We start from the raw sequence: 25,020 nt of genomic DNA, 5'->3' as shown, positions 1-25,020 counted from the left end.
CTCTCACACACATACCATCACCATCCAATCCATCTATTCCTTGCTCCTTTCGGCCATTCCCCCGGTTCCTCGCTCAACACCCGGTAAAGGACTTCCCCCCACACGACCACCGACATCCATCCTCCTTTACTCGCGCTCTCATCGACAGAGCCTACTTGCTACCTACCCCCGTTCGACAGTGCACACATTCTCAGCCGCCTCGAGCAGCCAGATCTGCCAGCTGCCAGCTGCCAGCACACCGCATCCCACATCCCTCATCCCCCGTCCCCTCCGGCCCCTGCATCCCGGGCCTCCAACCGCCGACCCATTCGGCCTCGCTGTGCGGCGCGTAGTTGCAAGCACCTCGCTCTGCACCGCAGAGCCCCCCTGTGTCCCGGGCCGTTACACCTAAACTAGGCTGTCAACAAGACTGCCCGGCGAACCAATGTATCCCAACTGGGTCGCCAGTGACGAGGCCCAGTATCGACGTTCGCCATCGCCGCCTACTTTCAAAACCCCGCTCGCCATGGTGAGTACATTACGGCCTCTTTGATCGTGACCCCGTGTGACCGTTCGCTGATGCTCGATTCTTTGCGTCCACCCTAAACTTATCGATTCCCTCGCGTCCACTGTCTCGCCCTCCTCCTCGTCATCTCGCATTCGACTTGCTGCCCCCTTCTCCTTCCTGGTTCACCCTCGCCCTCGGGACCCACCTTCTCTGCACCCTCCTCGTGACGCACATTTACGAACCACTTTGCACTCTTCCTCGTCTCCCTCCTCATAAACCTTTGTCTCGACCACCTCCAGCCTCAGTTTCTCCCCTACCTCAGCCAGTTCGAAGAGGACGACGAAGAGTACAGCCATCCCTTTGCGGCTCCCAGCCAAGGTTCGCGTGCTCGGTCGACCAAGCAAACCCGCAGTGTCTGTGCGCCTGATCAGATCTTTGACGACAAGGCCTCGTCGCGCACTCTGGTTTCCGGCAGCGACAGCCGTCCCGAAACCCCGCGTCCCACACCCACCCAGCTCGACAGGCTGCACCTGGTGGCACCACCCGTCGTGCGCTCGTCCACCCCTTCCACCCCATTGTCAGACCGGCTGTCGGACAACGGCCACTGCTACACCCCTTCCTCGTCTGCCGAGTCGTTTGAATCCGACACCATTGGCACGCCGTGGCGACATTCCGTCATGAGTGGCAAGAACCTTTCGGCCAGTCAGCTCACCCTCACCATCAACACCGCCATGATCGCCTCCAGTCGGCCTTCCTCCATCGTCTGTACGACCGACGGCGAAGATGATCAACCCGTCTGGTCGCCTGGCCGAAAGGCCAAGCCCAAGAAGCTGTACCTGAGCGGCAGCGGCAGTCCACGGCAATCTTCCAGCACGCGCCGCGCCTCGTCCGCACCTGCGTCGCCTCGGGCACGTCCTTGGTCATCGTGTTCCGAATACTCTCAGTCATCGACGACCGACGACGACCAGCGCACGAGCATTGCGACATCCATCGCCTCTGGGCCCTCCATCCACATCACCGAGTCTCCCGTGGATTCTCGGTTCTCGCTTTCCGAGGCAGAACTGTTGGCCCCGCCACTGTCCTCGTTTGTGCGTCCGTCCTCTCCTTCCAATGACTCTGTGGCGACATTGCGGGGCAAGAAGACGCCCGACTCGACGCCCAAGAACACATCACATGCAGTCACTGCGCTGTCGTCTCCCCTTGACGTGTCGCCACCCGAGCCTTCACCCATCGCACGAAGCCGTCGCCTCAACGCTCTCCGCGGTCTCGTCTCCAACCTCGACTTTCAACAGCCGTGGAGCATCATCGACAAGTCTGAGGCCGAGCACAACGCGTTCTGGCCAGCAGAGGGCAACCCCCCACAGTTGAACCGCCTGTCTCTGGGAAGCAGCTTCCTCAACATGGTCGACGACGTGGCCGTCCCTGCCTCCGTTCCGCTGCAAATCCCCCAGAGGCCGACCAGCACTACGGCAAGCGCCAAGTCGTCGAGGTCGCCCAACCGCTTCGGTCGCTCGTTCACTTCGCTTGTGAACCGCTGGGACGAAGCCCACATGTACCCAGCACCAGACAGCCCCGGGCGTCGCAGCGAACCTCCCCCCTCACCTCCAGACCGCTCCGAGATACTTGCCTCACCTGCACCTTCGCCCAAGATTGTCCTCTCGACGCCAGCGACTGAAGAGCCAGCACCAGCGACAACCATCAATCGTCCAGGGTTGCGCAAGTCTGCTTCATTCCGATCACTGGTCAGCCGGCGCGAAGGCCCCAAACCCCCACCACAGCGCAAGGAGACGTTTGGAGCACTGTACTCTGGCTACACCAAAGCCATGCGCCCCGTGACGCCTGTCGATGTCGAGGCCGCGACGACATGGCGGGCGTTCATGGGTCCGCAAGTGTACGACCAGCTCGTGTCTGGGCCAGACGGCGGCGAAGAGGTCAAGCGCCAAGACGTCATGTGGGAAATGTGTGAAACCGAGGCGGCGTTTGTTCGTTCCTGTCGTGACGTGTTGCGCCTGTTCGCGTCCCCGCTCCGCGTCGTGGGCGGCGAGTGGATGTCTGGAATCCCGCAGCAGGTGACCCAGCTCTTCGAGTCGCTCGAGACCATTGCCGACACGCACGCCGACCTGGCGCGTAACCAGGACGCGGCGAGGAAAGCGTCCGACGTGTTTGATGTTGGAGTCTTTGTTTCGCTGTTTTCCGGCTGGGTGTCGCGCCTGTCGTGCCACGAAAAGTACATTGTGCTCTTCAACCCTGTCTCGCAGCTTGTCGAGGACATGGCGCGGGACGACAAGAGCACGTTTGGCGAGTTTTTGCGCATGCAGAGCACCGACAAGGCTCTTGGGTCACTCAGTCTCGGCTCGATGCTGCTCAAGCCCGTGCAGCGTCTGACAAAGTATCCATTGTTCTTGAGGGTGAGCACAAGACAAGACATCGTTTACCGGACGCTGACGGACCGCAGCAACTGTGCAAGGCGACGCCGGAATCTCACCCTGCACATGCCGACCTGGTCAGCCTGATCGACGCGACCGAGACGATTCTGGGCAAGCTCGAGTCTGGCAAGGCCCAAGAGGACGACCTGCAGCAGCTCGTGGCGCTTGCGGAACAGCTCGATGACCTGGACGCCGACTTTGACCTCGCGACTCGCGGCCGCCGGCTGGTTGCGCACGCGCAAGTGGTGCGTCTGGAAGACAAGCCGCCAGCAGGCATGACGCGCTCCAGTTCGATCCGCGCGCTGCGTCACTCGCTCGGGAGCGCTGTCAAGTCGTCGTCTCGAAGCACGCCTGCGTCTGCGTCCAGCACGGCCGCGTCGACGCCCGGAGGAGGCGACACGCCCGCCACCATCCCCAGCCGCTCCAACAGCGGCGCGGGCAGCATTGCAGAGTCCCAGGTGGGCTCCATTGCGTCCAGCTCGTCTGCGTCGTCGTCGCTGTACATCAAGTCGAGACCCGGCTCTCCCGCGCGCCACTCGCACTCGGGGCGCTCGTCACTGCACCCGGGCTACGACCCGACACACCCACCACCACCAAAGGCCAGCATGCAGGCACTGCGCAAGGCGCGTCCGGACGTGCTTACTTTGCTGGTGTTCAACGATTTGGTCCTGCTGGCTGCGCCAGTGGACCGCGGTAGTCTGTTCAAGTCGCGCAAGGCAGAGCCTGTGCGCCTGCGCGTCCTGTCGCCCCAGGAGGGTGGTATCGGGAGCGTAGACGACCTTAAAGAGATCAAGGGATGGGGAGGTGAGTGGCCCAGCGTCTTCAGTAGAGAGACACCTCGGTTGCTGACAACAATCGCCACACAGGCCACAGCCGTGCGTTTACCCTCGGCCTGCAGCCGCCGGCTGGCGGCCCGTCGACCATCGTCGCGACGTACGCGCTTGCCCCCGCCGGCTCGGGCTCGGCCTCGCGGCGTGTCGTACACCGTCCCGCTGGCTCGCCGCTGTCTGGCCCCAGCCTCGAAACGCTAGACGACGTGATAAAGGCGGTGGGCATGGCGCGGCAGGACGTGGTCGAGGTGCGAGGAGGAGAAGAGTGAGAAAAAAGCCTGTTGCTTGGAATTTATAGTTGATTATACGTATATTGTAGAAACCCCCCCCCCCCCCCCAAACCGCAGACATGCAGACTCTGCCAACGAATCGTGCTTTGGTTTGGCTTCATGAGCGTGTGCGTGTCGATCAGGACGCGGGATGACAATGTGAGGAATGAGGCACCGGGTGGAGGGAGGGAGGGGGGGGGAAGGGAGAGGGGGGGGAGCAAGAAGCAAGTGTGGACTGTGGTGGGATCGTGTTTCTCATCCGCACCGTGTCTCTCTGGTGTGTCCCCACGAAATGGGACTGGGTTCAGTGGCTGGAGCGGGGTGGGGAGCGAGTGCACGGCGGTGGGAGGTACATGCTTTGTCAACGGCACACGCCTCAGCAACGAGGCTCTCTGCCTAGAGTGTGCCCGCTGTGCCAAGAAGCGCAGCGAACATTGACATGTGGTGTGTGTGCCCTGGGTGTCGGACTGTTTCATAGCGCTGGGGGTCACTCTCTCTCTCTCTCTCTGTCTCTCTCTCTGCGCTAGCGTGTGCACAGAAGAGAGACGAACGGGCGGGACGGGGTCTGGGCCGATGTGCACAGGAACCACCAGTGACATTAAACTGCGCAGCTAGGTGTGCGCACTGCAGCCGCCCGTTTTTAAAATGACACTTCCTGGTCGCTTGTCTGCAACAGTGGTACTACGTCACACGCACAGCTGGGGTCTGTGGGTCACACTTTTCTTTCGTTGCATCGACACGTCCGTCACTCACACCCCTTTGCAACAACTGCCCAACACCTCCCATCGCCATCGCCGACGCCGCCGCCGCCTTTTAGGGTCGAGCTCGCCGCGTGTCCCGGAGAGACGTCGGACAGGAAGCACCCAGGCAAGCTTGCAAGCTTCGGCCGTTGCCGCCGTGCCCGCATTCCCGCCTCCTCGCGTGATTCCCTGGTCGCTCTGCACACGCGCGCCTCGTCACCCATTCGATCCCATCTTCCGGGCCATTGGGGTCATTGTGCTCTCGATCAATCCATCTCTCCATCTCGACTCCAGCTCGCCTTGCACCGCTGCACCCGCTGCCCACTGCATCGCGGCTGCAGCTGTCGATAGAGCGCACCCATCCGCCTTTCCACATCCCCACACCCCACCCACACACCCCGTCGCGCGTCCCCTGCGCGAATCCGACACTCCCGCGCGCGCGTTCGTGCTCGCACTCTGCGCGTCCGTCCACCCCCAGTCACACCCCCTCTCTCCCCTGCCCCTCGCTGGCTTCGACCTCGCCGTACCTCGGCGACGGCCACAGAGCGTGCAACCAAAAACACATTCTCCATGTCCCACACCGGCGCGACCGTGTCGGGCAACAGCTCGGGCAACAGCATGACGGGTCTTGGCCTCGGCACACTCGGCGAAGAGCCAGGTGCGTCGTCGTCGTCGTCGTCCATGGCGACGGCGTCGACTCCTCTTCGAGTGGACACTTCGGCGGATGGGCTCGAGCTCGAGCTCGAGCTCGCCGACGTGCCCGAGGACAGCGTGTTTATCCCCTCACCGCTGCGCTCGACGCCCGCGGGCTCTGGAACGGCATCCGCGTCCACTTCCTCCCCTCCCATCGCCTCCCCAAGGCCAAGGCCACACCCCTTGTCCACTAGCACAAGCACACCGCCGACTGCAGCGGCCTTGGGCCAGCCGCTGTCGCCGCGTTTGCGCTCGCCGTGCGCGTCGCCTCGACCTGCATCGCGCGCCCGCCCCACGAGTGCGCTCGTCTCGTCGCTCGTGGCCGGCAACGCAGCCGGTATCGTCAAGCCGCGTTCCAACTCGTCCCTCCACAGCTCGCGCCCCGCCCCGCCGAGCCCGGCGACGTCGCGCCCCCAGTCGCAGGTGCTCTCCAGCCCCGGTCTGAGCCCGCACCTCAGCCCGCGCGCAAGTCCCGGCCCGCTCGGTGGCCTGGGCATCGTCAACCTCGGTACACCAGTGTCGTCCGTCTCGAGCGGCCCGTCGGCGGTCTCGTATCTTCCCCGCGACCGCGCAAGTTCCGTGTCGTCCACCCGCCGTCTCCGACCAAAGTCGACGCTGGGCACAAGCAGTCTCATCGCCCCATCGCTGCCCGAGCAGTCGTCGGCATTGTCCGAGCCCACGTCTCCGCGCAGGGCAGACAGTGATGGCGCCGCCGCCGCCGCAGCAGCAGCAGCAGAGGGCACACCGCGTACACGCGGAGCGAGCATTAGCGTCGCTGCCATGGCACGCTCGAGTGCACGGAGCAGCTCTGCCAGTCTGTCTGCTGTGGCTGTCCAGGTTGCAGCTGCGCCCGCCCTCTCGCCGCTCGTCAGCAGTGGCGCCAGCGCCAGCGGTGTCAGTGCCGCAAGTGCAAGCGTAAGCGGCGACGACGACGTTGTCATGGGATCACAAGAGCTTGCGCCGCCAACGTCCACTGCGACCTCGACATCGGCGTCGACCCCGCACGCCCCGCAGGAGCGCGCTTTGCCAGAACAGCCGCAGCCAGGGGAGCAAGCCGACGCACCGCCGCCAGCGCCAGCGCGCAGCTCGCAGCTTTACGATGCAGAGCTCGTGGGCGTGGCAGCAACGCTTGTTCGCCGAGTCATCGTCCGCGACTATGCGTATCCACTGGATGATGCGCGGTTCCTGGGGCTGGGTCCACACCGCTCACGCTCAAACTGGTGTGAAGGAGAGCCCGAACCGGAGGAGCCGCCCGAGCCGGAAAAGCCCGCGTGGGGCATGTCGTCGCTCGGTCTAGGCAGCTGGGGCTTCCTCAGTCGCCGCCAGGCCGAGCCCGAGCCCCCCGTCGGCGCGCCTGCCGCCGACGACACCGACTTTAGGCTCGAGGGCACGACGCCCGACCACGACAACGACCAGTACTGGTCCGACGACGACGACGAGTACGAAGGCGCCGACGACGACCCGGACGGCCTGTTCCGCGCCGCGTACGCGTTTGAGCCCGAGGGCGTCAACGAGATGGCCGTCGAGGTCGGCGACCTGCTCGACGTGCGCGGCCGTGGCGGCGGCGGCGACGGGTGGGTCGTTGCCATCCGCCTGGATTCGGGCCACGAGGGGCTCGTCCCCGAGGGATACCTTGAAAAAGTCGACCACGAAGAGTGTCCCGAGGGATGGGCGCACCTCACCACCATGCGCCGGGAAGCGAGCGAGGCCCCCGACGACCCCGACGACATTGTCCCCAGCGACAGTCCGGCAGATATCTCGGGCGCAAACGACAGTAGCGACGACAACGACGAGGATCCCAGGCGACGTGCACGGGCGTGAGAGCGGTCGCCGCCGGTATCGGCAACGCCGCGGCACACACCAGCCACGAATGGTGCCTTCTGCCCAGTTTCTCGACAACCAGGTCCACCCTGTCAACGTGCACTACTTGTTCAGGACAATGCGCTCTCTCTCGGTCTCGCTCGCTCTCTCGCTCGCTCTCTCGCTCGCTCTCTCGCTCACGCTGTTCTTGTCGGAACATACGCAACACACCGCGGCCTGCGTCCCCTCCCCCCCTCCCCTGTGGTTTTTTTTTGTCCTTTGCTTCCTTCCCCCTCTTCTGTCCCATTACTAGCTTGGTCTCTGGTCTCGTTTCCCTTTTCCCCCTTCGCTTCGACAACAGGTGTGTGCTGTACATCGCTGCCTCCCTTCGCCCTCCCGCATTTACCCACACAGCGATACCCCCCCAATCATGTATCTCTGGTACCATGGACGGTCCCTTGTGGTTTTGGCAACGATTGTGCGACTGACGGGTGACTGACGGGTGACTGACTGGCTCTGTGCAACAACTGACAGCGGGTCTGTATGGCAGTGTCTCGTCGGTGCTGGTTGCTGCGTGTATGATACTGGTTGATGCGTATGTGAAGAGCTGACAGCGTGGCATGGCGACAGGCGGTTCAATTGTCAAGACATACGAGGGAGAGTGGCAGCGGAACGTGGCGATTGCGCGACAGGCCCCCTCCGCCCGGTCATCTTCCTCGCTCATCCCCTTTCGTTCAACCTGTCTTCCTCCAAACTTTTCCCTTCCATCACATCCAAGAAGGGTGAAGAAACGACGACGTGTGCAGAACGACCGAGTCGTGCGTGGCGTCCGCATTACTTTGTATGCACAGGTCCTAAGAGGAAGTTGCGCGTGGCAGGGGGCTCGAGCTGAGGGAGTGGAAGGAGTGGGTAGCTCGCAGTGCGCCTATGGTGATGCTGAGCCCTTGGCGGGAAGCCAGAGGAGACGTGTTTTATGGTGCCGTGCGGTTGTTTCACAAACCAGCTCGAGTTCGTCGGCGAGTTTGTCTGTGATGTCAGCGTTGATCATCCTGGAGGGTTTCTAAACTCACGGTAACGGCCGCCAAGCGACGGCAGACATCCTCCACGACTCGGGTGCACGACCGGCCTGACACGTCAGCTCAAGGGCGGGATGGCAACGTCAATCGTACTTACGTCGTACTCGGCGAGTCGGAAGCAGAGGACTTCCTTCGTCAGACGGCCCTCGCCAGGAGGCATGTGCTGAATGCGACGGGTACCGCACAGCTCAATAATGTTCTTTTTATTGTACTTTTTGTCGCACGTCCCGGAAAGCACCTACCGATGGGTACAAATGGCGGCCACTGCTCGCCACTTGACGCCGCGACCACACTGTCTGAACTTGTCAGCAATCACCCAGCTAACATCTCTCCTCTCACCTTGCGACTTGTCGGCGGGAGCCACAGCAAATCGAACCTGTTTGCATTCCTCCGTGACAATGCCGAACCTGAGAGATTAGCATTGTCGGCGGTGGCTGCATCACTCACGTCGCCGGCCACTAGACGGGAGCAGAGGGTTTTGGTTGGAGGGCCGTACACTCAGGTGGCGCTTCTTGCATTCTGCGCGGATGTCCTGCCACTAGCTCTGGTTTGCTGAATTTACTTGCCATAGTCGAGCTCTTCCTCCCCAGCGCCGAGGTCGAGATCCTCGGCAACAACATGCCTACGAGGTCGCTTTTCTGGCAGGACCATACGCTGATAGGGGTCTTGCCCGCCGTGATCAGCGCATCGCGCAGCAGCGTACGGTCCATGCAGGCCATGAACACGCCGGCGCAAGCTCGAAACGCTGGTGGAGAGTTAACGTGCGATACCTGGTGAGGAGGTCGGACATGGGTCCATCCGGGATGCCCGGCGCTGCATCAGGTTGTCAGCTTCGTCCAGAGCAGGATGGACATCGAAACACTCACTGTCGCGCTCTTCCTGCTTGACGTGCGGACCATATGGGTCGCGGCACGCGAGGACCACAGGATCGGGGATGCCAAAGAGCATTTCGATGGCCGGATCGCTCAGTCCGTTGAAGTTGTACTCGACTCGTGTTGCTTTGTTAAGCGCAAATGGCTTAAGCTGAACCGTATCGATGAGACCACAGGCGGCAAAGTTGTCGACCATGGTCTGCACATACGGGACTAGCTGTCAGCTACACGACAGCATTGGAGTACCCACGGGAAGAGTCCATCATAGCGGGTATCACCGCCACTGGCCAAGACCTCACAAGCTCGTTTTGACAAGGTTCCCGTCGAAGTGGGCGAGTTCGTCTGGGAAAGGCCTGTCGAAACCGAAATGGAACGGGACGTGATGCACACGGTGTGCGCACAATGTCGGCTTGCGGGGTGAACAAGGCCAGCAGCTCATGTCCATGGGAAGACCTGAGAAGATATCCGAGTTACCGTGCTCGAGCCAGTGCCTCATCATGAGGAAGATAATGCCGACGGGAGAGTTGTGCGAGCCGCGTTCGAAAACGATGGTCGCACGCTTCCTCCGCGCGACGCCGGACGCGCACGCAGAGAAGCCACAAATCATTTTCGTTGGAGTCGTGCCAAAACTTGATGCCCGGGAAGCCCTTGTGGTCGCGAGGGAATGTGATGTTGAACTTGGCCCTGTGTTGTCAACAAAAAGGTCTGGCCTGTGGTATCGGTACTCACTCGTACGCCTCGACAAAACGCAAGAATTCAGGCGTGTGTGTCTTCAAGTCGTCGACCTCCTCCTTCTCTCCGATCTCCTTTAACAACGGGGTATCCCTCTAGTGCCTCCTTGATGGAAGGTACGTCCTTGGGGGCATTGACCAACTCGACGACCAAGTCCAACAACGACTCGCTGCCATGGAACGCCTTCTCGAGGGCGTGGGCCTTCTTCACGATAACCTTCTTCCCCTTTGGGCTGAGGCTGTCTCGGCGAATGTAGGCTGCGTGGATGTCGGCCGTCGCGTCCAACAGGGGCACAAGGCCAGCGACGTCATGGCCAGCTTGATGCAGGTTACAGGCGGTCACCACCAAGGCAAATGTGAGCTCACAGCCGCCGGCTTTGGCGAGCTTCCACCAGTTGGGGACCAGCTGACATTGGTCGAGTTGGTGGAATGGGACAGGTGAGGGCTTGCCGTCGACAAGAAGGAAGACTTGGCGTTTGAGATCGATGGAAGCACAGAGTGCTGTGGTGCGTTGGCAGAAGTTGCGGAACAGCTGCTCTTCCTTGGGAGTCAGATCGGAAGGGTCCCAGACGTCATCATGTGGGTCGAGAGCCTCACGCTCGCCTCTCAGCCACGCAAGGAGTTCGAAGCGCAAAGTCTCTTTTTGGCCGACTCGACCGGGCCGGTCGGCACGACGGAGACAAGGCCAGGCGCGACATCCAGAAGCTCGGGCTGAGTACCATGCTGTTAGCCTAGCCTAGCAGCCTTGAAGCCTGGAAGTAGGTGGCCGTTGCCCAAACTGTGAGAGGACGTCGCAGCCCAATGTGGCGGCAGACACACTGCCTACCTTCCGTTGCCCTCAATCGACCTCTGGCCATGGTTTCGTCCGACTTGACGTCCGAAAACGACACCAGAAATGGAGCAGGGGCTCACCTGGACACTCACACGCCGTTCCAAACCGTTTTTCAGCTTCCTAGCCACCGCTCAACACCTTACTCACCTTGTCGTCAACAACAACTACCCTATGGCTCAGTTGGCTAGCGCGTGGAGCTGTTATCTTCAACAAACTCCGAGGTCCACGGTTCGAGCCCGTGTGGGGTAGGATTCTGTTCTTTTTGGGCTTGTGGATGTGCTTTGGACGGCCTGGAAGCATCGGGAGGTCGTGGAGGAAGAGGAAGATGAAGATGGAGGTGTCGGTGGTTTTTTAGTGCGGCGGGAGTTTTTGACTGGGTGGCGGGTTTGGGGCGTACCGCGACGGTTTGGCTCCCCCCCCCTCTCCATGTACACTGTGCATCCTCTCCATCTCCTCCTGCCCCTCATGTCTATCGCGTGCTGCCATGCTCGCCTGAAAGAGCCTGGGATGGGGCGCATGTTGGATGGGGGGCCGGGGGGGGGGGCGGTCAGCCGAAAGGAAGGAAGGCGGGAATGATCGGCGGTGTGGCGGTGCCACTCCTCCACCAACATCCGACTCCCTCCTTTACCGTTCCACATCTTGCTCGACATCTGCACCTGCAACACTGGGTTCCTTCTTTTCTATTCGCTAAGATGCGTGCATGCACTCCGTGATACGACACTACTACTCCCGTTACCCCATACTTTGCTCTTTTGCTTAGAAGTTGATGGGCTTGTCGTATGAGGCAAGGGCAGCCTCCTTGAAGGCCTCCGAGAGCGTGGGGTGGGCGTGGCAAGTACGAGCAACCTGGGAGTGTCAGTAGTGCGCTCTTTTGCTCCTCACGAACATCCTCTGCTGAAGCACCATACTCAATTGCGAGCGTAGCTTCAGCAATCATCTCACCGGCAGCGGAGCCGATGATGTGGGTGCCGAGGATCTGGTCGGTCTCGGCCTCGACGAGGTGCTTGACGAAGCCCCTGTGACGGTCAGCGGTGTTCCTTGTGTTTGTTTCAGGGCTGCACGTGGCGCTTGCGCTTCTGCTTGTGTGTATGGCTCTGCGGCTGGGCCACCATGGAACAGTCTCGGAGACGGTTGGACCAAAGCGGGACACCGGAACAAAAATCACCGCGACAATCGCAACAACACTGCACGTTGTCGCTCGCGGTGCCAACCACCTCCACATTTCGCAACAGCGCTTCGCAACCACGTTTCGCAACCACGTTTCGCAGCCACGCTTCGCGTTGCTGCTCGCTGTTGCTCGCTCTACTCACTCCGAGTCCTGGTTGGTCTTGGCACGCGAGTTGGCGGCGAAGGGGTACTTGCCGACCTTGTACTTGATACCGGCGGCCTTGAGCTCCTCCTCGTTCTTGCCGACCCAAGCGACCTCGGGGTGGGTGTAGACGACCGAGGGGATGCACTCGTAGTTGACGTGACCGTGGCCGTTCTTGATAATCTCAATGGCGGCGATACCCTCCTCCTCGGCCTTGTGGGCGAGCATGGGGCCGAAAGTGGCGTCACCGATGCACTTGATACCCTTGACGGAGGTGTTGAACTCGTCGTCAATGACGACACGGCCCTTCGAGTCGACCTCGACGCCAATCTTGTCGAGGTTGAGGCCGGTGGTGACGGGGCGACGGCCAATAGCGACGAGGACGACGTCGGCCTCGAGGGTCTCCTCCTTGCCGCCCTTGGCGGCGTCGACCTTGAGGTTGACAACGTCACCGACGCGCTCGCCCGAAACGACCTTGGTGTTGAGCTTGAACTTGAAGCCCTGCTTCTGGAGGATGCGCTGGAAGTTCTTGGCGACCTCGGCGTCCATGCCGGCACCGATGGCACCCTGGAACTCGACGACAGTCACGTCGGCGCCGAGGCGCGACCAGACCGAGCCGAGCTCGAGGCCGATAACACCACCGCCAATGACGATCATGCGCTTGGGGACCTCCTGGAGCGAGAGGGCACCAGTCGACGAGACGATGCGCTCCTCGTCAATCTCGAGACCGGGGAAGGGGGTGACCTCGGAGCCGGTGGCGATGATAATGTTCTTGGCCTCGACCTGGGTCTCGCCACCCTCGTTGAGGGCAACGTCGAGCTGCGACGACGAAGCGAACGAGGCAGTGCCCTTGATGTAGTCGACACCGTACTTCTTGAACAGGTACGACTCGATACCGCCAGTGAGGGCCTTGACGGAGGTCTCCTTGGCAGCAAGCATGGCAGGGAGGTTGAGCTTGACGTCAATGACGTCGATACCGCGGTTCTTGGTGTCGTGCTGGATGGTGTGGTAGATGTGCGAGTTGTTAAGCCTGAAAGAAGGAAAAAAAAAAGAAGAGTCAGCATAAAATGTCCCTCGCTCCGTCTTGTTGTTGCCGCAACTTACATGGCCTTGGAAGGGATGCAGCCAACGTTCAGGCAGGTGCCACCAAGAGCGCCACGCTTCTCAATGCAGACGGTCTGGCTCGTTAGTCAAAGGATAGCGCGGTGGGGGCAGAGTTGACCAGCAAGGGGCCGAGTTTAAACACACCTTGAGGCCGAGCTGAGCAGACTTAATGGCCGCAACGTAACCACCGGGGCCGCCGCCAATGATAGCGACATCGTAAGGGCCGGCAGCCGAGGCGAGGCCACGGACGCGGAGGAGACCGCGCGAGGCAGCGTGCGACGACGCGGGGTTGGTGAGGGGACGGAGGAGGCCCGAAGACTGTGGGGTGGGCTGTCAGCAAAGAACATGATTGTTAACATTGTGTGCCGCTGGCCCAACAGAGCCAACGACGTCAGTGGGCAACCGTGGGGGCGAGAGGCAGAGCAAAAGCTATTTGCCATGTTTGCCTGCCTGCTGCGTGTTGCCCCATGGTGCTGCCCACTGGTGGGGGTGGGTGTGTTGATGTGTACGCACGAGGGGTGCCCTGGCGAACATGGTGTGTGGTGGGTGGGTGGTATGTAGATGACGAGCAAGTTGCACGCCGGCGAGTAAAGCGTTGACCCAAATGGTGCGGAGAATGCACCCCACCCAGGCGGCTTGCGGCGGGACATCCGTTGTCCTTCGCCCGGCGCCTGCCAGCCGCCGCCCGCCCAGCCGCGCCAGCCAGCCAGCGCCGTTCGGACCAAGCCCCGATGAAATCGCCCCAATGTGGCACTCGACGGCCCGCCGCGGGCCATATATGCCGCCGGGGGGAACACTGCTGCCAGCCAGGCGGCCACTACTGCCATGCATGCATGCATGCATGCACGTCTCGCTGTGGAAATGCTGCATTGCAACGCCCACGCAAAGATGAGTCAGTGGACAGACGTCGATGCATACACGAAGCGTCACACCATTGTCCAATGCCTCGATTTCCACCAGCCCGTTTTCTCCCCCCCACACACGGCCTCTTTACACGCTGTGCCGATCCGCTGCCCGCTTTTGGTGTTGGAAAAGCCCCGCACACACACATCATCGTTCGAGAGGACAATACAGACACACGATAGCCTGCGTTTGTTGATTCTGACTCAGCGTTGGAAACTCTGCAGAGCTTGCTCGCAAATGCCAAAAAGGTGGCCGATGCATGATGGCCGATGCACGAGGCCGGCCGGTGAGAGCGGCGGAGACTGCAGTCTTCCTCCGGCCGTGCGATTTCCAACAGACCAAACGGGCATGCCCAAAAGCACCCAGAAGTAACAATGCCCAAACGCAAACATCCACCACTGGCCACTGGCCACTGGGACATCAACATGGACGGGCGACAGGCAATGTGCCCAGCACTCTATTGCTGTCTTTGAATGCATGTCGGCCGCGCCAAGGACAGACTCGATCTGCCTCCTCCTCTGACAGAAACATTACAGCCATGACGTCACCCAGTCACACCACACACCACACCCGCTCATCCAATGTCTAACCGCGTCCAACCCACCCATCATCGTCATAACCCGTCCTTGCCGACGGCCGCGCGACGTGTCACACTATAGTGCTGGGACTCTCACCAAGCGAACGTTGGACCATGATGACGACAGGTCCCGCCGAATCCACCAGGTCCTTTCGCCTCCCCTCTTCCCAGGACAACTCATGATATCATGCTCTTGGGAACGCCCCGCACGATGGGAGTCTGCTCAATAAAGGCTACGAGCTGACAACGTGGAGAGTGGCCAACCCCCTCGTTTCTCTCTCTCTCTCTCTCTCCCCGCGTCCCGCTCACACCATCTGCCGGAACTGAACGAACCCATCCACCCACATTATGCGTGCCTTCTACCTCCTCGCCCTCGCGGCGACACTTGCCCAGGCGAGTATCCAGGAGCACTTTACGGCGCCCAAGGACCTCGACTCGTGGTCGACAGACAAGCTCCAAGACTACCTCTCCGACTATGGTCTGACGAGCCCGGCCACGACGCACAAGCAGCTCCTGCAGCTCGCCAAGGCCAAGAACGACCAGCTCGCCAAAGCTGCCGCCTCTGCCCAAGACGCCGTCACGTCTGCTGCGTCGTCGGCGGCCTCGGAGGCGTCGTCGGCCACCTATGCCCTGTCCCACAAGCTCAACGACGCCACCGACTACATCTTCAGCGTGTGGGAGGACTCTGACCTCGCCGAGTGGCTCGAGGCCCACGGCATCAAGGACAAGCCGGCCTCGCGCAATGGCCTCCTCGCGGCCGTCCGTGAAGACTACGTCACGACGGTCGACCACATCTATGACGGCTGGACCGACAGCACGATCGGCAAGTGGCTCGCGGACCACGGCGTCACGCCCAAGGACCCCAAGCGCAAGGACCTCCTCGAGCAGATGCAGGACCACTTTTACACCGCCGAGGACAAGGTGTACAGCGCCTGGGATGACGCCAAGATTCGTGCATGGCTCGCGGAGAACGACGCCCAGTGAGTTTTTTGCGGTGGAATCCGAAAACGTGGTTTGATTGGGTCTGACGTCAGCACCGCCATCACAAATGCCCAGGATGCCACGCGCGACAAGCTCACAGAGGCCATGGACAAGGCGTACACCACGGCAGACAGCGTGCGCTGGAGCTCGTGGACCGACACCGAGATCAAGGACTGGCTCAAGGACCACAACTTTGGAAAGGGTGTAGCCTGGGACGACCGCTCGCAGGTGTGTGGCACAGGCTTATGATGCACCACCGTACTGTGCTGACACATTCAACAGCTCGAAAAGCTCATGGACCAGCACTACACGGTGCAGGACTGGCTTGCGTGGCCCGACTCGCGCCTCCGTGCCTACCTCCGCCAGAACGGTGTCAAGGACCCCTCGACGAAACGCGACGAGCTCCTCCGCACCATGCGCAGCTACGCGCCGACCACCTCGGGCCTCGAGTCTGTCGTCCAGAACCTCAAGAACCTGAACATTGCCGGCGTGGCCGGTGGCGTGTTTGCGTCGCTCAACCAAGGTGCCGAGTTTGTCCAGCAGCAGGCGGCGGGTATCCTCCAGTCGTTCAACAAGCTCAACCCAGAGGAAGCGCTGTCTCGCGGTGTCGCCTCGGTGTCGTCTGCGCTCGTCGCCGCCACCAGCAAGGCCGACAAGGCCGCCTCGAGCCTCTCCGCTTCGGCCACCAAGGCCTACTCGTCCCTCTCGGCCAGCGGCAGCTCTGCCGCAGACGCAGCCGCGACCTCGGCGTCCAAGTCGGCCGCGAGCGTATCTGCGTCGCTCGCAAGTGCCGCTGCCGTGGCCAGCGAGAACGCCAAGAAGACCCCCGGCGTCGCATCGCTGTCGTCGGCCAGCGTCGCGGCCAGCAAGAGTGCCCAGACGGGCGCCAGCTCTGCCAGTGTCGCCGCTGCGTCCGCGGCCAGCGCGGCGTCCAAGTCGGCGTCGTCGGCCGCCGTCCAGGCGTCCAAGAGCGTGCACGCCGGCGCGTCGACCATCTCAGCCGCGGCCGTCGCGAGCGCGAGCTCGGCGTCGGCGTGGGCGTCCAACGCTAGCAAGTCGCTGTCGAGCGTCTACTCGGCCGCATCGGCCAGTGCGTCCAGCCTCTCGAGCGTGGCCAGCAAGAGCCCCAGTTCCGCCAGCAAGGCCGCCTCGCAGGCGGCGAAGAGTGCCAAGAACGAGCTCTAAGCCTTTGTGTTTTGTGTTTTTAAAAATAAACCATGTAGTGTGCAGAGAGATGACGCCAGCGTAGGACCTGAGATGTGCCTGTTACTGCTCTGGATCTCTGTACATGTCTGCTGTTTACAGTCTGTTCGTGGACTGGAAACGGAGGCCTCATGTAACACACTCTGTGCAAGGCTGGTTGTGCCACGAAAAGACGAAACGGGGACGCAGCGGTGGCCACACCCCACGATGACGTTGACTGCGGTGGTGCCGCGTTCGAGACCCCACTCGTTGACGTCATTTTGTCGGCGGGAGGCGATGTTTGCGTGGGACACCCCCTTCCAACTTTTGCAAGCACCCACATGATTGCACCGCTGGGCACGCACTGGTTGTGGGTGTCGCACTTTGAGGCCCGCATACCTTGCTTTTGCATGCTGTCACGGCACGAGGGGCAGGTGATGCCAAACCGTTGGGGAGGTAGAGCGGGACGGACAGTGCATGCCGTTGCGGGAATCAAGAAATAGAACCACAACAACTTTGGTTTTTGATCTACTTTGCTTCTTCACTCGCACCTTCGCACCACCCACCGTCCGTGCCCATCACCACCACAGCTTCCAAACTCGCCACCCTAGTTCATCTATACCATCCACTGTGGCCCCTCCCCAGCAAGACGACACGTACCCGTCCCAAACCATGGGTAAAGACGAAAAGGAGCTCGAGGGAGGCTTCGACTCGACGCCGCTCGTCCCCACCGCGGGCACGACGTACGTCGTCCGCATCACGTTCATTGCCGCCCACCACCTGCCGCCAGGCGACCAGGCGTCGGGGTCCGCGGACGCGTTCGTGCTCGCGCAGGTCAACTCGTCCGTGGCCACGCGGCACAAGCACGACCCGCACATCCGGTTCCGCACGCCCACGGCACACCGCACGCTCGAGCCCAGGTGGAACACGGCGTGGGTGCTCGCGGGCGTGCCGGCGAGCGGGTTTGAGCTCAAGGCCCGCGTCTACGACGAGGACACGGGCACGCAGGACGACCGTCTGGGCACGGCATACATCACCACCGGGCCGTTGAAGGAGGGCTGGTCGCTCGGTGGCAACCGTGTCACCGCCGTCGGTGCCGTTGGTGCTGGCGACGGCGGCGGCGGCCATCGCAACAGCCTCCATGGCGATAGCCTCCGTGGCGACCAGGGCGGCGCTGATGGCCAGCTGGCTGGCGAGCTGGTCGAGCTGCAGAAGCGCGGGGCGAGCTGGCGTGCGCTGGCTGCCAAGTCGTGCTGTGGGGCGTTTAGCAAGCACGCCCGCGGCGACGCGACGCTGCGCATCGCCATCGAGGTGCTGGGCCCCACCGAGGACGAGTGTGGCAAGCTCTACACCGTCAATAGCTGTTGGTACATCCACTACTCGCCACTCATCGGCCGCATGGTCGGCACCACGACGAGACGGGACGGCGACGAAACGGCAAAGTGAGTGGTTTTTAGCTGTCGCGTACGCTAGCGCGCTCAAGCTGAAGCAGCTAACACGCGCCCAGCTTCCAAGCAAACGAAATGCAGCTGGTCGGGCCCGTCCCCAACGAGCTGTACCACCGTTTCGTCGACTTTTCGTTCTTTGTCAACCGCATGTTCCAGCCCAAAGGCGCCCGCGGACACGTCCTGCACGCCGCCCTCCATCGCCAGCACTGCCAGATATACCACTTTGACGAGGCGACAGAGTACGGCACGCTCCCTGGCCCCGGACGCGACATGGCCCGTCGCTTCCTCGACATGGCGCACTGGGGCGAAGGCGACCGCATCTTTACGTACATTATCAACCTCGACGGCCTCATGCGGTTCACCGAGACGGGCAAGGAGTTTGCCATCGACCTGCTCAGCAAGCACACCATGCACTCGGACGTGAACGTAAGCGGCATCCTGGAGTCTTGTGGCTGACGTCAAAACAGGTCTACATTGCCATCTCTGGCGAGTTCTTTGTGCGCAAGTACGAGCCCGGACAGCAGAGCGACGGCGGCGGCGGCAGCGCCAACGGCGAGATTGATACCGCGGCGCCATCCCACAGCCTCCTCCGTGAGCGCAATGACGGCGGGCAAGACCAGGCGCACGTCGACGAGAGCCGGGATTCACAAGCGACAGCGGCCGAAGCCACGGCTGCAAGCAGCGCCCATGTAGCCCCAGACACCTCTGTGCCGATTGGCACCGACGTCAATGTCGGGGGCAAGGGCGAGGCGAGCTCAAACTCCAACTCAAAGTCGAAGCCTGCCAGGCGGACGCCGATCCAGCCCGCACGTCCCAAGCTCGTGACGGCCCTGCACGGCGCCGAGGACGACCGTCCGCTCGAGCCAGAGGCGTACGAGCTCGTCATCGACAACGACTCGGGCACGTACCGGCCCAACAAGAAGGTGCTGCCGCTGTTCGAGCGCTTCCTCGCTGCCCAGTTCCCAGGGCTGCACATCAAGACCATGTCCAGCGACGACGACCACTTGCAGGCCATGAAGAAGGAGCGGCGCAAGCGCAAGGCCGAGCGCAACCAGGGTCGCGTGTACGCCGCGTCCGCGGGCGACCTCAGCTCCATCGAGAGCTCGCGCGCGTCCAGTCCCGACGGCAGCGACGACGGCGACGACGGCGGCCGCAACTACCTCCGCGGGACCCGGGAGAAGGGCTTGGACTTTATGACCGACCCCAAGGGCGCCGTTGGGGACAAGTGGCACGGGTCAAAGGTCCACGGCGCAATCCACAGCGACCACCACCACGGGAACCACGGGAACCATGGGACCCATGCCGATGCGGGGGCCGGGGGCAGCGAGCTCGAGCCCGTGAATGAAAAGGCCGAAAACTAGTATATGCCGTCGTCAAGCAGCGCACAGTCTGTGGCTCTGTTTCTTAATGTAAAACAAAAAGAAAAGTAGTCGCATCCAATATCTATATATTCGCCACATGTATTTGTGTCATCCGCTCGCTCCGTCCGCCTGGGGGTAATGTAATGTACACGCGACTGCACACGCACAAGAAACTAGCACTGTGCAGGGTCGCTTTTGGCAGCGACGTAACCGGTCACGGAATGACACTCTCACGTCGCGTTCCTCCTCCCTTGTCCCTTCTCTATGCGACCGCACGCTCGAGCTCCGCCTCAGCCTCGGCCTGCTTGGGCTCCTGCTCCTGCGCCTGCGCCTGCGCCTCGGGGACGCGAGCGGTGGCTGCGGCCGCGGCCGGGACGCTCGAGATGCTAGCGCCGAGGTCGACGACGTCAAACTGCTCCTTGGTGAGGCCGACGACGTCGCGCGCCTCGGCGAGCATCGTGGCGGGCTCGGAGAGCTGCTCGTGCGACAGGTCCCAGGTACCCCAGTGTATGGCCATGGCCTTTTTCGCGCGCTGCAAGTGGACGTGTTAGCGGGTTATGAGTCAAATGAAGGGGAGTGTTACGCACCACATCCTGGAACAGCCTGACGGTGTCGATGGGCGCGCAGTGGACCGTGGAGAGGAACCAGCGGGGGGCATACGCGCCGATGGGGAGGAACGCGAGGTCAAAGCCGCCAAAGCGCTCGCCAATCTCCTTGAAGGCCGGGCACACGGGGACGGCGGGGTCGATCTCGTACGTCTCGGTCTCGACGGCGGCGTAGCCTGCGGGTTAGCTTGGTTTGGGGCTTGGCGAAGCTGAAGAGGAATGGGGCCGGGTGAGGTCCTGCATGGCTCACCCGCTCCCTCGCCGCGCGACGCGCAACTCACCAGTGTCACCGGCAAAGTACACCGACCCAGCGTCGCCCTGCACGGCCCAGCCGGCCCAGAGGCTCTTGGCCATGTCCCATGCCGTGCGCGCGGTCATGTGCTGTGCGGGCGTACACGTAAACGCCAGACGGCCCTTACCCTCGACGTTGATGTCGACCCTCGATCGTCTCCCACCAGTCGGCCTCGCGGTACACTTGCTTGGCCTTGGGCGAGATGCCGTCGAGAACGCGCCAGGTGTTGAGCGAGGCGACGAGCGCCGGCGTGCGCTTTTGCTTGGCAAAGATCTCGGACAGCGTCGACCGGTCCAGGTGGTCGTAGTGGTTGTGCGAGATGGCCACGACGTCAATCTCGGGCAACCCCTCGACGCCGCCGCATGGGACGGCCGTGTACCGCTTGGGTCCGAGGTATCCGCCCGGCCCGCAGCGGTCGCTGAACACGGGGTCGAAGAGGACGTTGATGCTGTTCTTGCCGCCATCCGTGGCGAACTGGGCGAGCACACATGCGTGGCCGAGCCAGGTGGCCTTGACGCCCTCGGTTGGGGGTGTAAAGTCGGGCTTTTGCATGGGCAGGAAGGCGTGCGGGTCCTTGACCTCTGGCTTCTGGATGTGCATGCCCTGGAAGGGATGTCAGCTTACGCATTGCATGTTGTTCAGCTGTCAACAGGGCCACTCACTTGCCATGAGAACTGCAGAGCGGTCAGTCAGTGGGTTCGCTCAAACAGAGTCCTTTCACGCAGAGGCATACCTTGGCAACGTGCGAAAGCGCCTACCCGTTAGCAAGGTCCTTTCACACCGCCCTCCAGCTTGCAGCAGCTGCATCCCCACTCACTGGAGGTCCCTTTGCACTGGGCCACGGGTTGGTGAAGCCCGTACCGTGGTCGTTGGTCCAGTGTGCGGCGCGCTTGCGCTGCGTCGGCGGGTCGGAGAGCGTGAGGTGGGCCATTGTTCCGGCGAGTGTTGCTGTGGCGAGCGTGCGTGAGTGCGAGTGCGTTGGTGAGTGCAAGCGCGAGACGCGGGGTGTAAGCCGGTTGAGCAGCTGCGTGACGCGCATGCGCGAATGTGTTGAAGAGAAAGAGTCGGCCGGGGGAGGCTTGAGAAGGGGTGTTTTGTGTGTCTGTGTGTGGAAGACGCAGGTGAAATCTCGGTCCCCGCCCCCCCTGGCCAGCCGCTCGGCCATCGGCCCTCTCGTTATCTGCCCGCACGCTACTTCCGAGTGGCTGCCGCCCCGCACATCATCGCCGTCGGCCAACACCACTGTGCAGCTGCAAGAGTGAGCCGCGCGGCACAGCGGCATCTAGTCGTGGCCGCAGACGTGGCCTGGAGACGACGGTGCCGGTCCCGCGAGCGACCGCACGAGCTGCAGTCACCCTCGCATTTCGTAGCCTCATGCGTTGGGCATGGCGGCCATTGATCTGGAGGCGTCGATGACGAGTTGAGGGTCGCATGTGGCATTTGGGGACGCGAAGGGACCCGACAATCCATACATAGGCACTGAGGAACAACAAGTCGACAAGTCCTTGGCATGTACGCATCTCCTCTGCGACAACCAGCACCTCGTAAAGGTCTGTTCCGATACGATACGAGCTGCCCAAGCGTCGTTCTGCTTTGACATCCCCGCAAGTATAGGTTGGAGAACGAAAAAGGGTTAAAAGTGGCATAACCATTCGGGCTCTGCTCTGTTCTTATCACGCCCATGGTTAGTCCAGGCGGGCACTGTGCAGTCTCCAGCAAACGCATGCAGCTTCAATCGCTCGCGCAGCGTCAGCTCACACAGTTGGGCATGCGGGTCTGCTCTCGTAATTCGGCCGCTTAGCTCAGCTGGTTAGAGCATCGTACTAATACCCAGCCTTGGTTACTAGTCCATGCGGAGGTCGGCAGTTCGATCCTGTCAGTGGTCACGTGATCCTTCTACTTCGTTAGAAGTAGTAGCTTCCCTTTTGGATGTTGAAGGAGGACAAGAGCCGGGGAAGAAGGTTTTGTGGATGGGTGGAACGCCGATCGGAGGAAATTCCCGAAAAAATCGACGATATTAATCTCCTCTCCGCCGATCCTACGTGTTTGCGTCGTCACGGGTGTCCACTTGTATATCGTTACTGTCCAGTGCTAGTTGGCCTTTCGCCGCTGAACGAGATGCTCGTGCAACACACCAGCGACACGGTGGCCAAGTTTCGAGCAGGCTAGAGCACCGGTACCCCTGCCTCTCCGCCAGCCGCCGCCAGCGGCCGGCAACTTGGCTTGTGCCAGCAACTGTGTCCGCGACTGTCAACCCGACGGCCGTTCAAGCAGCTATCCCACCGCCCGTATATGAGAGCATGTAGTGATTATTGCCCAGGCTCGCGCTGTTCGCGCCTTCATCCTGTCCTCTCTCACGGATACGGCCGTAGCGGATACTCTCCGTCTCCATGCTCTCGTCACCGCCGTTGACATTGGGGCTCTGCCTCCACGGGTGGAATGCAGAATCAACTTCTGGTGGTCGTCGGCCACTGTACTAACGAGGACGGCCAGCCGGCTCTCGCGCTCACTCGCACCGACGTCCGTTGTACACCCGCTACATTCAGCACCTGGATCAGATATCGTTCCATACCATGTTGTCTTTCATGTTACCCCGTCTACCTCTGCTCTGTTTGAACTCACTGAGCCTATAGGTCAACGGACTCTTCGACTTTCAGCTGCTTAGCATGTCGAGGCCCTCTGCCAAAACGGCCAGCCGCCACATTCGCCATGCACGGGTGATAACCTCACCCACGGACCACTCACACGCCACGTCATTTCCCCCCCCCCTTCGCACTCGCTCGCGCCTGCCCCTACAAAGTCTGGCTCTCCGTCAACATTTCGTCTCTCATCCTTCCATTGTGTGAGTACAGCCGCTGGGATGTTTGTCACACAGCCGCGCGCGACTCGGGCGCTGACGTTCCCTTTTCAGTTTTAGAAAGGATGACACTCCGCGGCCGCAGCTATTCGACTGCGCCCCTACGCGGCGGCGCAGGCAGACATCTGCCGCCTGGCGGCCACCCTCCTTGTTAACAAAGAGGCGGCAAACGCACGGTCTGACTCTAACAAACAATGGGCAGCGCATGTTGCAGGTCTTGTGTCGCGTGTACGTGGGCTACCTACTACAGCTGTTGGTAGCTTGCGGAGCGATACAATGCCGGGCATGCGTTGTTGGATGGTAGTGGCTTGTAGTAAACTTGGATTCTGTCTTGTGGCTTTTGTGTAAATGGTGTCGTTATGGATTTTCGTCTTGTCCCAACTTTGCTCTGCGCCCGGCCGATGTTCCTGCCCAAGGACAATCGCTGCGTTTTTCTAGATGCAGGATGCCAATTGCTAGAGCATGCATGGACACGTCCTGTGTACGCATTCACGGCGAGCGACGCACGTTGCACTGCGTACATACCAAATAGGCGTGCCACCCACTCTCGCGCACCTTTTTTCCCGGCCCAAAAACCACCCACTCGGAACCCTCCGCGCTCCGCCCCCCCCGTCTCCCCCCAGCAGTGCCCGTTGGACGTTCGTTGGTCGCACCTCTTCGTCTTCATCCACCTCACCCCTCCTCCCCACTCCGCCTAAAATGTCCCTCCTCCGCGTCACTGTGCGTTGCCCCCCCCCGCCGAGCGCCGAGCGCAGCATCCAGCGGGCCCAGACCGAGCCCCGCGCCGCCGCCCCCCACCAGACGCCTGGAGGGCCCGCCGGAATTGCTCGGCGCAACGAATCATCGGCCAAGGAAGGCCGTTGACAATGTATAGCATGTTTTGCTGACTGGAACAGGCGCAGCGCGTCGCCGCCCCCGCCTTTGCGCGCACCTTTTCGGTCTCGGCCGCCCGTGCCGGTGAGCAGACTGTGTGGACCGTGCTGCCCGGGGAGGAAAGAACGGCAACCCCGGGCAGCACCGTCTGCGAAACTGAGGCGTGCGATGTGGAGATCCGTTGCTGATGGCCAGACCTCGTCAAGGACCTGTACGTCAACCAGCTCAAGGCCTACAAGGTCCCCGCCAAGGTGAGCCGCCGCTTTTGGGGTAGAGTGAAGGAAAGGAAAGGAAGTGGACGGCGCGAGAAGATGGCAACAAGATCGAGATGGCGACGAGCGGTGACTGCCCTCTTGTGAACACTCACTGACACCTACGTCCAGGCCGCCGACGCCCACGCCGGTGCCGTCCGCCAGTTCTCGGCCCCCGCCGCCCCCGTCGTCCCCGCCCTCCCCACCGACCTCGCCGCCGAGCTCTCCAAGTTCGACGCCACCGAGCCCACCCTCGGCGGCTCGGCCCCCGCCGCCAAGGCTGAGGGTGCCGCCGACGGCCAGTCGGCCGAGCAGTACCTCGCCTTCCTTGAGGAGGACCTCCCCAAGAAGGACGCCCACCACTAGACGGAAAAATAGGCCCACGAGTGTCGTAAACCAATGGCAACCTAGCTGAAAATGCATGCCGTTAAAACGCGGCCAAACGAGAGATTGGTGTTGGTGGTGGTGGTGGTGGTCTGATCGAGAGATCCGTTTTAATCGAGCACAGGTGGCGTGCGAAG

The 25,020-nt window shown here is 61.8% G+C and overlaps 9 protein-coding genes and 2 non-coding genes across 11 annotated transcripts; 7 read left to right on the top strand and 4 right to left on the bottom strand.

Annotated features, from left to right (window-relative positions):
• Positions 1–424: 424 nt before the first annotated feature.
• Positions 425–4,012, top strand: EHS24_000208 (uncharacterized protein; the record flags this gene model as incomplete). The annotated part of the gene is made up of 4 exons (XM_028616043.1): positions 425–508; positions 787–2,895; positions 2,943–3,717; positions 3,780–4,012. 4 exons carry the CDS (start codon positions 425–427, stop codon positions 4,010–4,012), a joined length of 3,201 nt encoding a protein of 1,066 aa, XP_028479900.1.
• A 1,310-nt stretch (positions 4,013–5,322) lies between these two features.
• EHS24_000207 (uncharacterized protein) lies at positions 5,323–7,266 on the top strand (the record flags this gene model as incomplete). Its single annotated transcript, XM_028616042.1, has 1 exon — positions 5,323–7,266. The coding sequence occupies one exon, from the start codon at positions 5,323–5,325 to the stop codon at positions 7,264–7,266; it is 1,944 nt and encodes a 647-aa protein (XP_028479899.1).
• Positions 7,267–8,237: 971 nt separating this feature from the next.
• On the bottom strand, positions 8,238–9,389 carry EHS24_000206 (uncharacterized protein; the record flags this gene model as incomplete). The annotated part of the gene is made up of 8 exons (XM_028616041.1): positions 8,238–8,271; positions 8,316–8,371; positions 8,419–8,520; positions 8,574–8,617; positions 8,661–8,728; positions 8,884–8,975; positions 9,025–9,134; positions 9,188–9,389. 8 exons carry the CDS (start codon positions 9,387–9,389, stop codon positions 8,238–8,240), a joined length of 708 nt encoding a protein of 235 aa, XP_028479898.1.
• Positions 9,390–9,949: 560 nt separating this feature from the next.
• Positions 9,950–10,781, bottom strand: EHS24_000205 (uncharacterized protein; the record flags this gene model as incomplete). The annotated part of the gene is made up of 2 exons (XM_028616040.1): positions 9,950–10,635; positions 10,751–10,781. 2 exons carry the CDS (start codon positions 10,779–10,781, stop codon positions 9,950–9,952), a joined length of 717 nt encoding a protein of 238 aa, XP_028479897.1.
• Positions 10,782–10,921: 140 nt separating this feature from the next.
• Positions 10,922–11,005, top strand: EHS24_000204. Its single transcript has one exon. It is a non-coding gene; the product is annotated as a tRNA-Asn (tRNA).
• A 507-nt stretch (positions 11,006–11,512) lies between these two features.
• LPD1 (dihydrolipoamide dehydrogenase precursor) lies at positions 11,513–13,703 on the bottom strand (the record flags this gene model as incomplete). Its single annotated transcript, XM_028616039.1, has 6 exons — positions 11,513–11,602; positions 11,643–11,772; positions 12,067–13,095; positions 13,170–13,243; positions 13,314–13,487; positions 13,683–13,703. The coding sequence occupies 6 exons, from the start codon at positions 13,701–13,703 to the stop codon at positions 11,513–11,515; spliced, it is 1,518 nt and encodes a 505-aa protein (XP_028479896.1).
• A 1,294-nt stretch (positions 13,704–14,997) lies between these two features.
• Positions 14,998–16,815, top strand: EHS24_000202 (uncharacterized protein; the record flags this gene model as incomplete). The annotated part of the gene is made up of 3 exons (XM_028616038.1): positions 14,998–15,629; positions 15,684–15,858; positions 15,913–16,815. The coding sequence occupies 3 exons, from the start codon at positions 14,998–15,000 to the stop codon at positions 16,813–16,815; spliced, it is 1,710 nt and encodes a 569-aa protein (XP_028479895.1).
• A 669-nt stretch (positions 16,816–17,484) lies between these two features.
• On the top strand, positions 17,485–19,621 carry EHS24_000201 (uncharacterized protein; the record flags this gene model as incomplete). The annotated part of the gene is made up of 3 exons (XM_028616037.1): positions 17,485–18,254; positions 18,320–18,686; positions 18,728–19,621. 3 exons carry the CDS (start codon positions 17,485–17,487, stop codon positions 19,619–19,621), a joined length of 2,031 nt encoding a protein of 676 aa, XP_028479894.1.
• A 262-nt stretch (positions 19,622–19,883) lies between these two features.
• EHS24_000200 (uncharacterized protein) lies at positions 19,884–21,449 on the bottom strand (the record flags this gene model as incomplete). The annotated part of the gene is made up of 7 exons (XM_028616036.1): positions 19,884–20,153; positions 20,209–20,402; positions 20,508–20,569; positions 20,646–21,121; positions 21,181–21,192; positions 21,252–21,272; positions 21,336–21,449. 7 exons carry the CDS (start codon positions 21,447–21,449, stop codon positions 19,884–19,886), a joined length of 1,149 nt encoding a protein of 382 aa, XP_028479893.1.
• An 860-nt stretch (positions 21,450–22,309) lies between these two features.
• EHS24_000199 lies at positions 22,310–22,404 on the top strand. Its single transcript has one exon. It is a non-coding gene; the product is annotated as a tRNA-Ile (tRNA).
• A 1,670-nt stretch (positions 22,405–24,074) lies between these two features.
• EHS24_000198 (uncharacterized protein) lies at positions 24,075–24,865 on the top strand (the record flags this gene model as incomplete). The annotated part of the gene is made up of 4 exons (XM_028616035.1): positions 24,075–24,095; positions 24,272–24,332; positions 24,444–24,499; positions 24,632–24,865. 4 exons carry the CDS (start codon positions 24,075–24,077, stop codon positions 24,863–24,865), a joined length of 372 nt encoding a protein of 123 aa, XP_028479892.1.
• Positions 24,866–25,020: the final 155 nt, after the last annotated feature.

This window comes from Apiotrichum porosum (assembly GCF_003942205.1).
Source record: "Apiotrichum porosum strain DSM 27194 chromosome Unknown scaffold_1, whole genome shotgun sequence".
Taxonomy (NCBI): Eukaryota; Fungi; Basidiomycota; class Tremellomycetes; order Trichosporonales; family Trichosporonaceae; genus Apiotrichum; species Apiotrichum porosum.
Note: the sequence above shows the minus strand (reverse complement) of the source record. Positions and strands in the feature narration are given on the sequence as shown.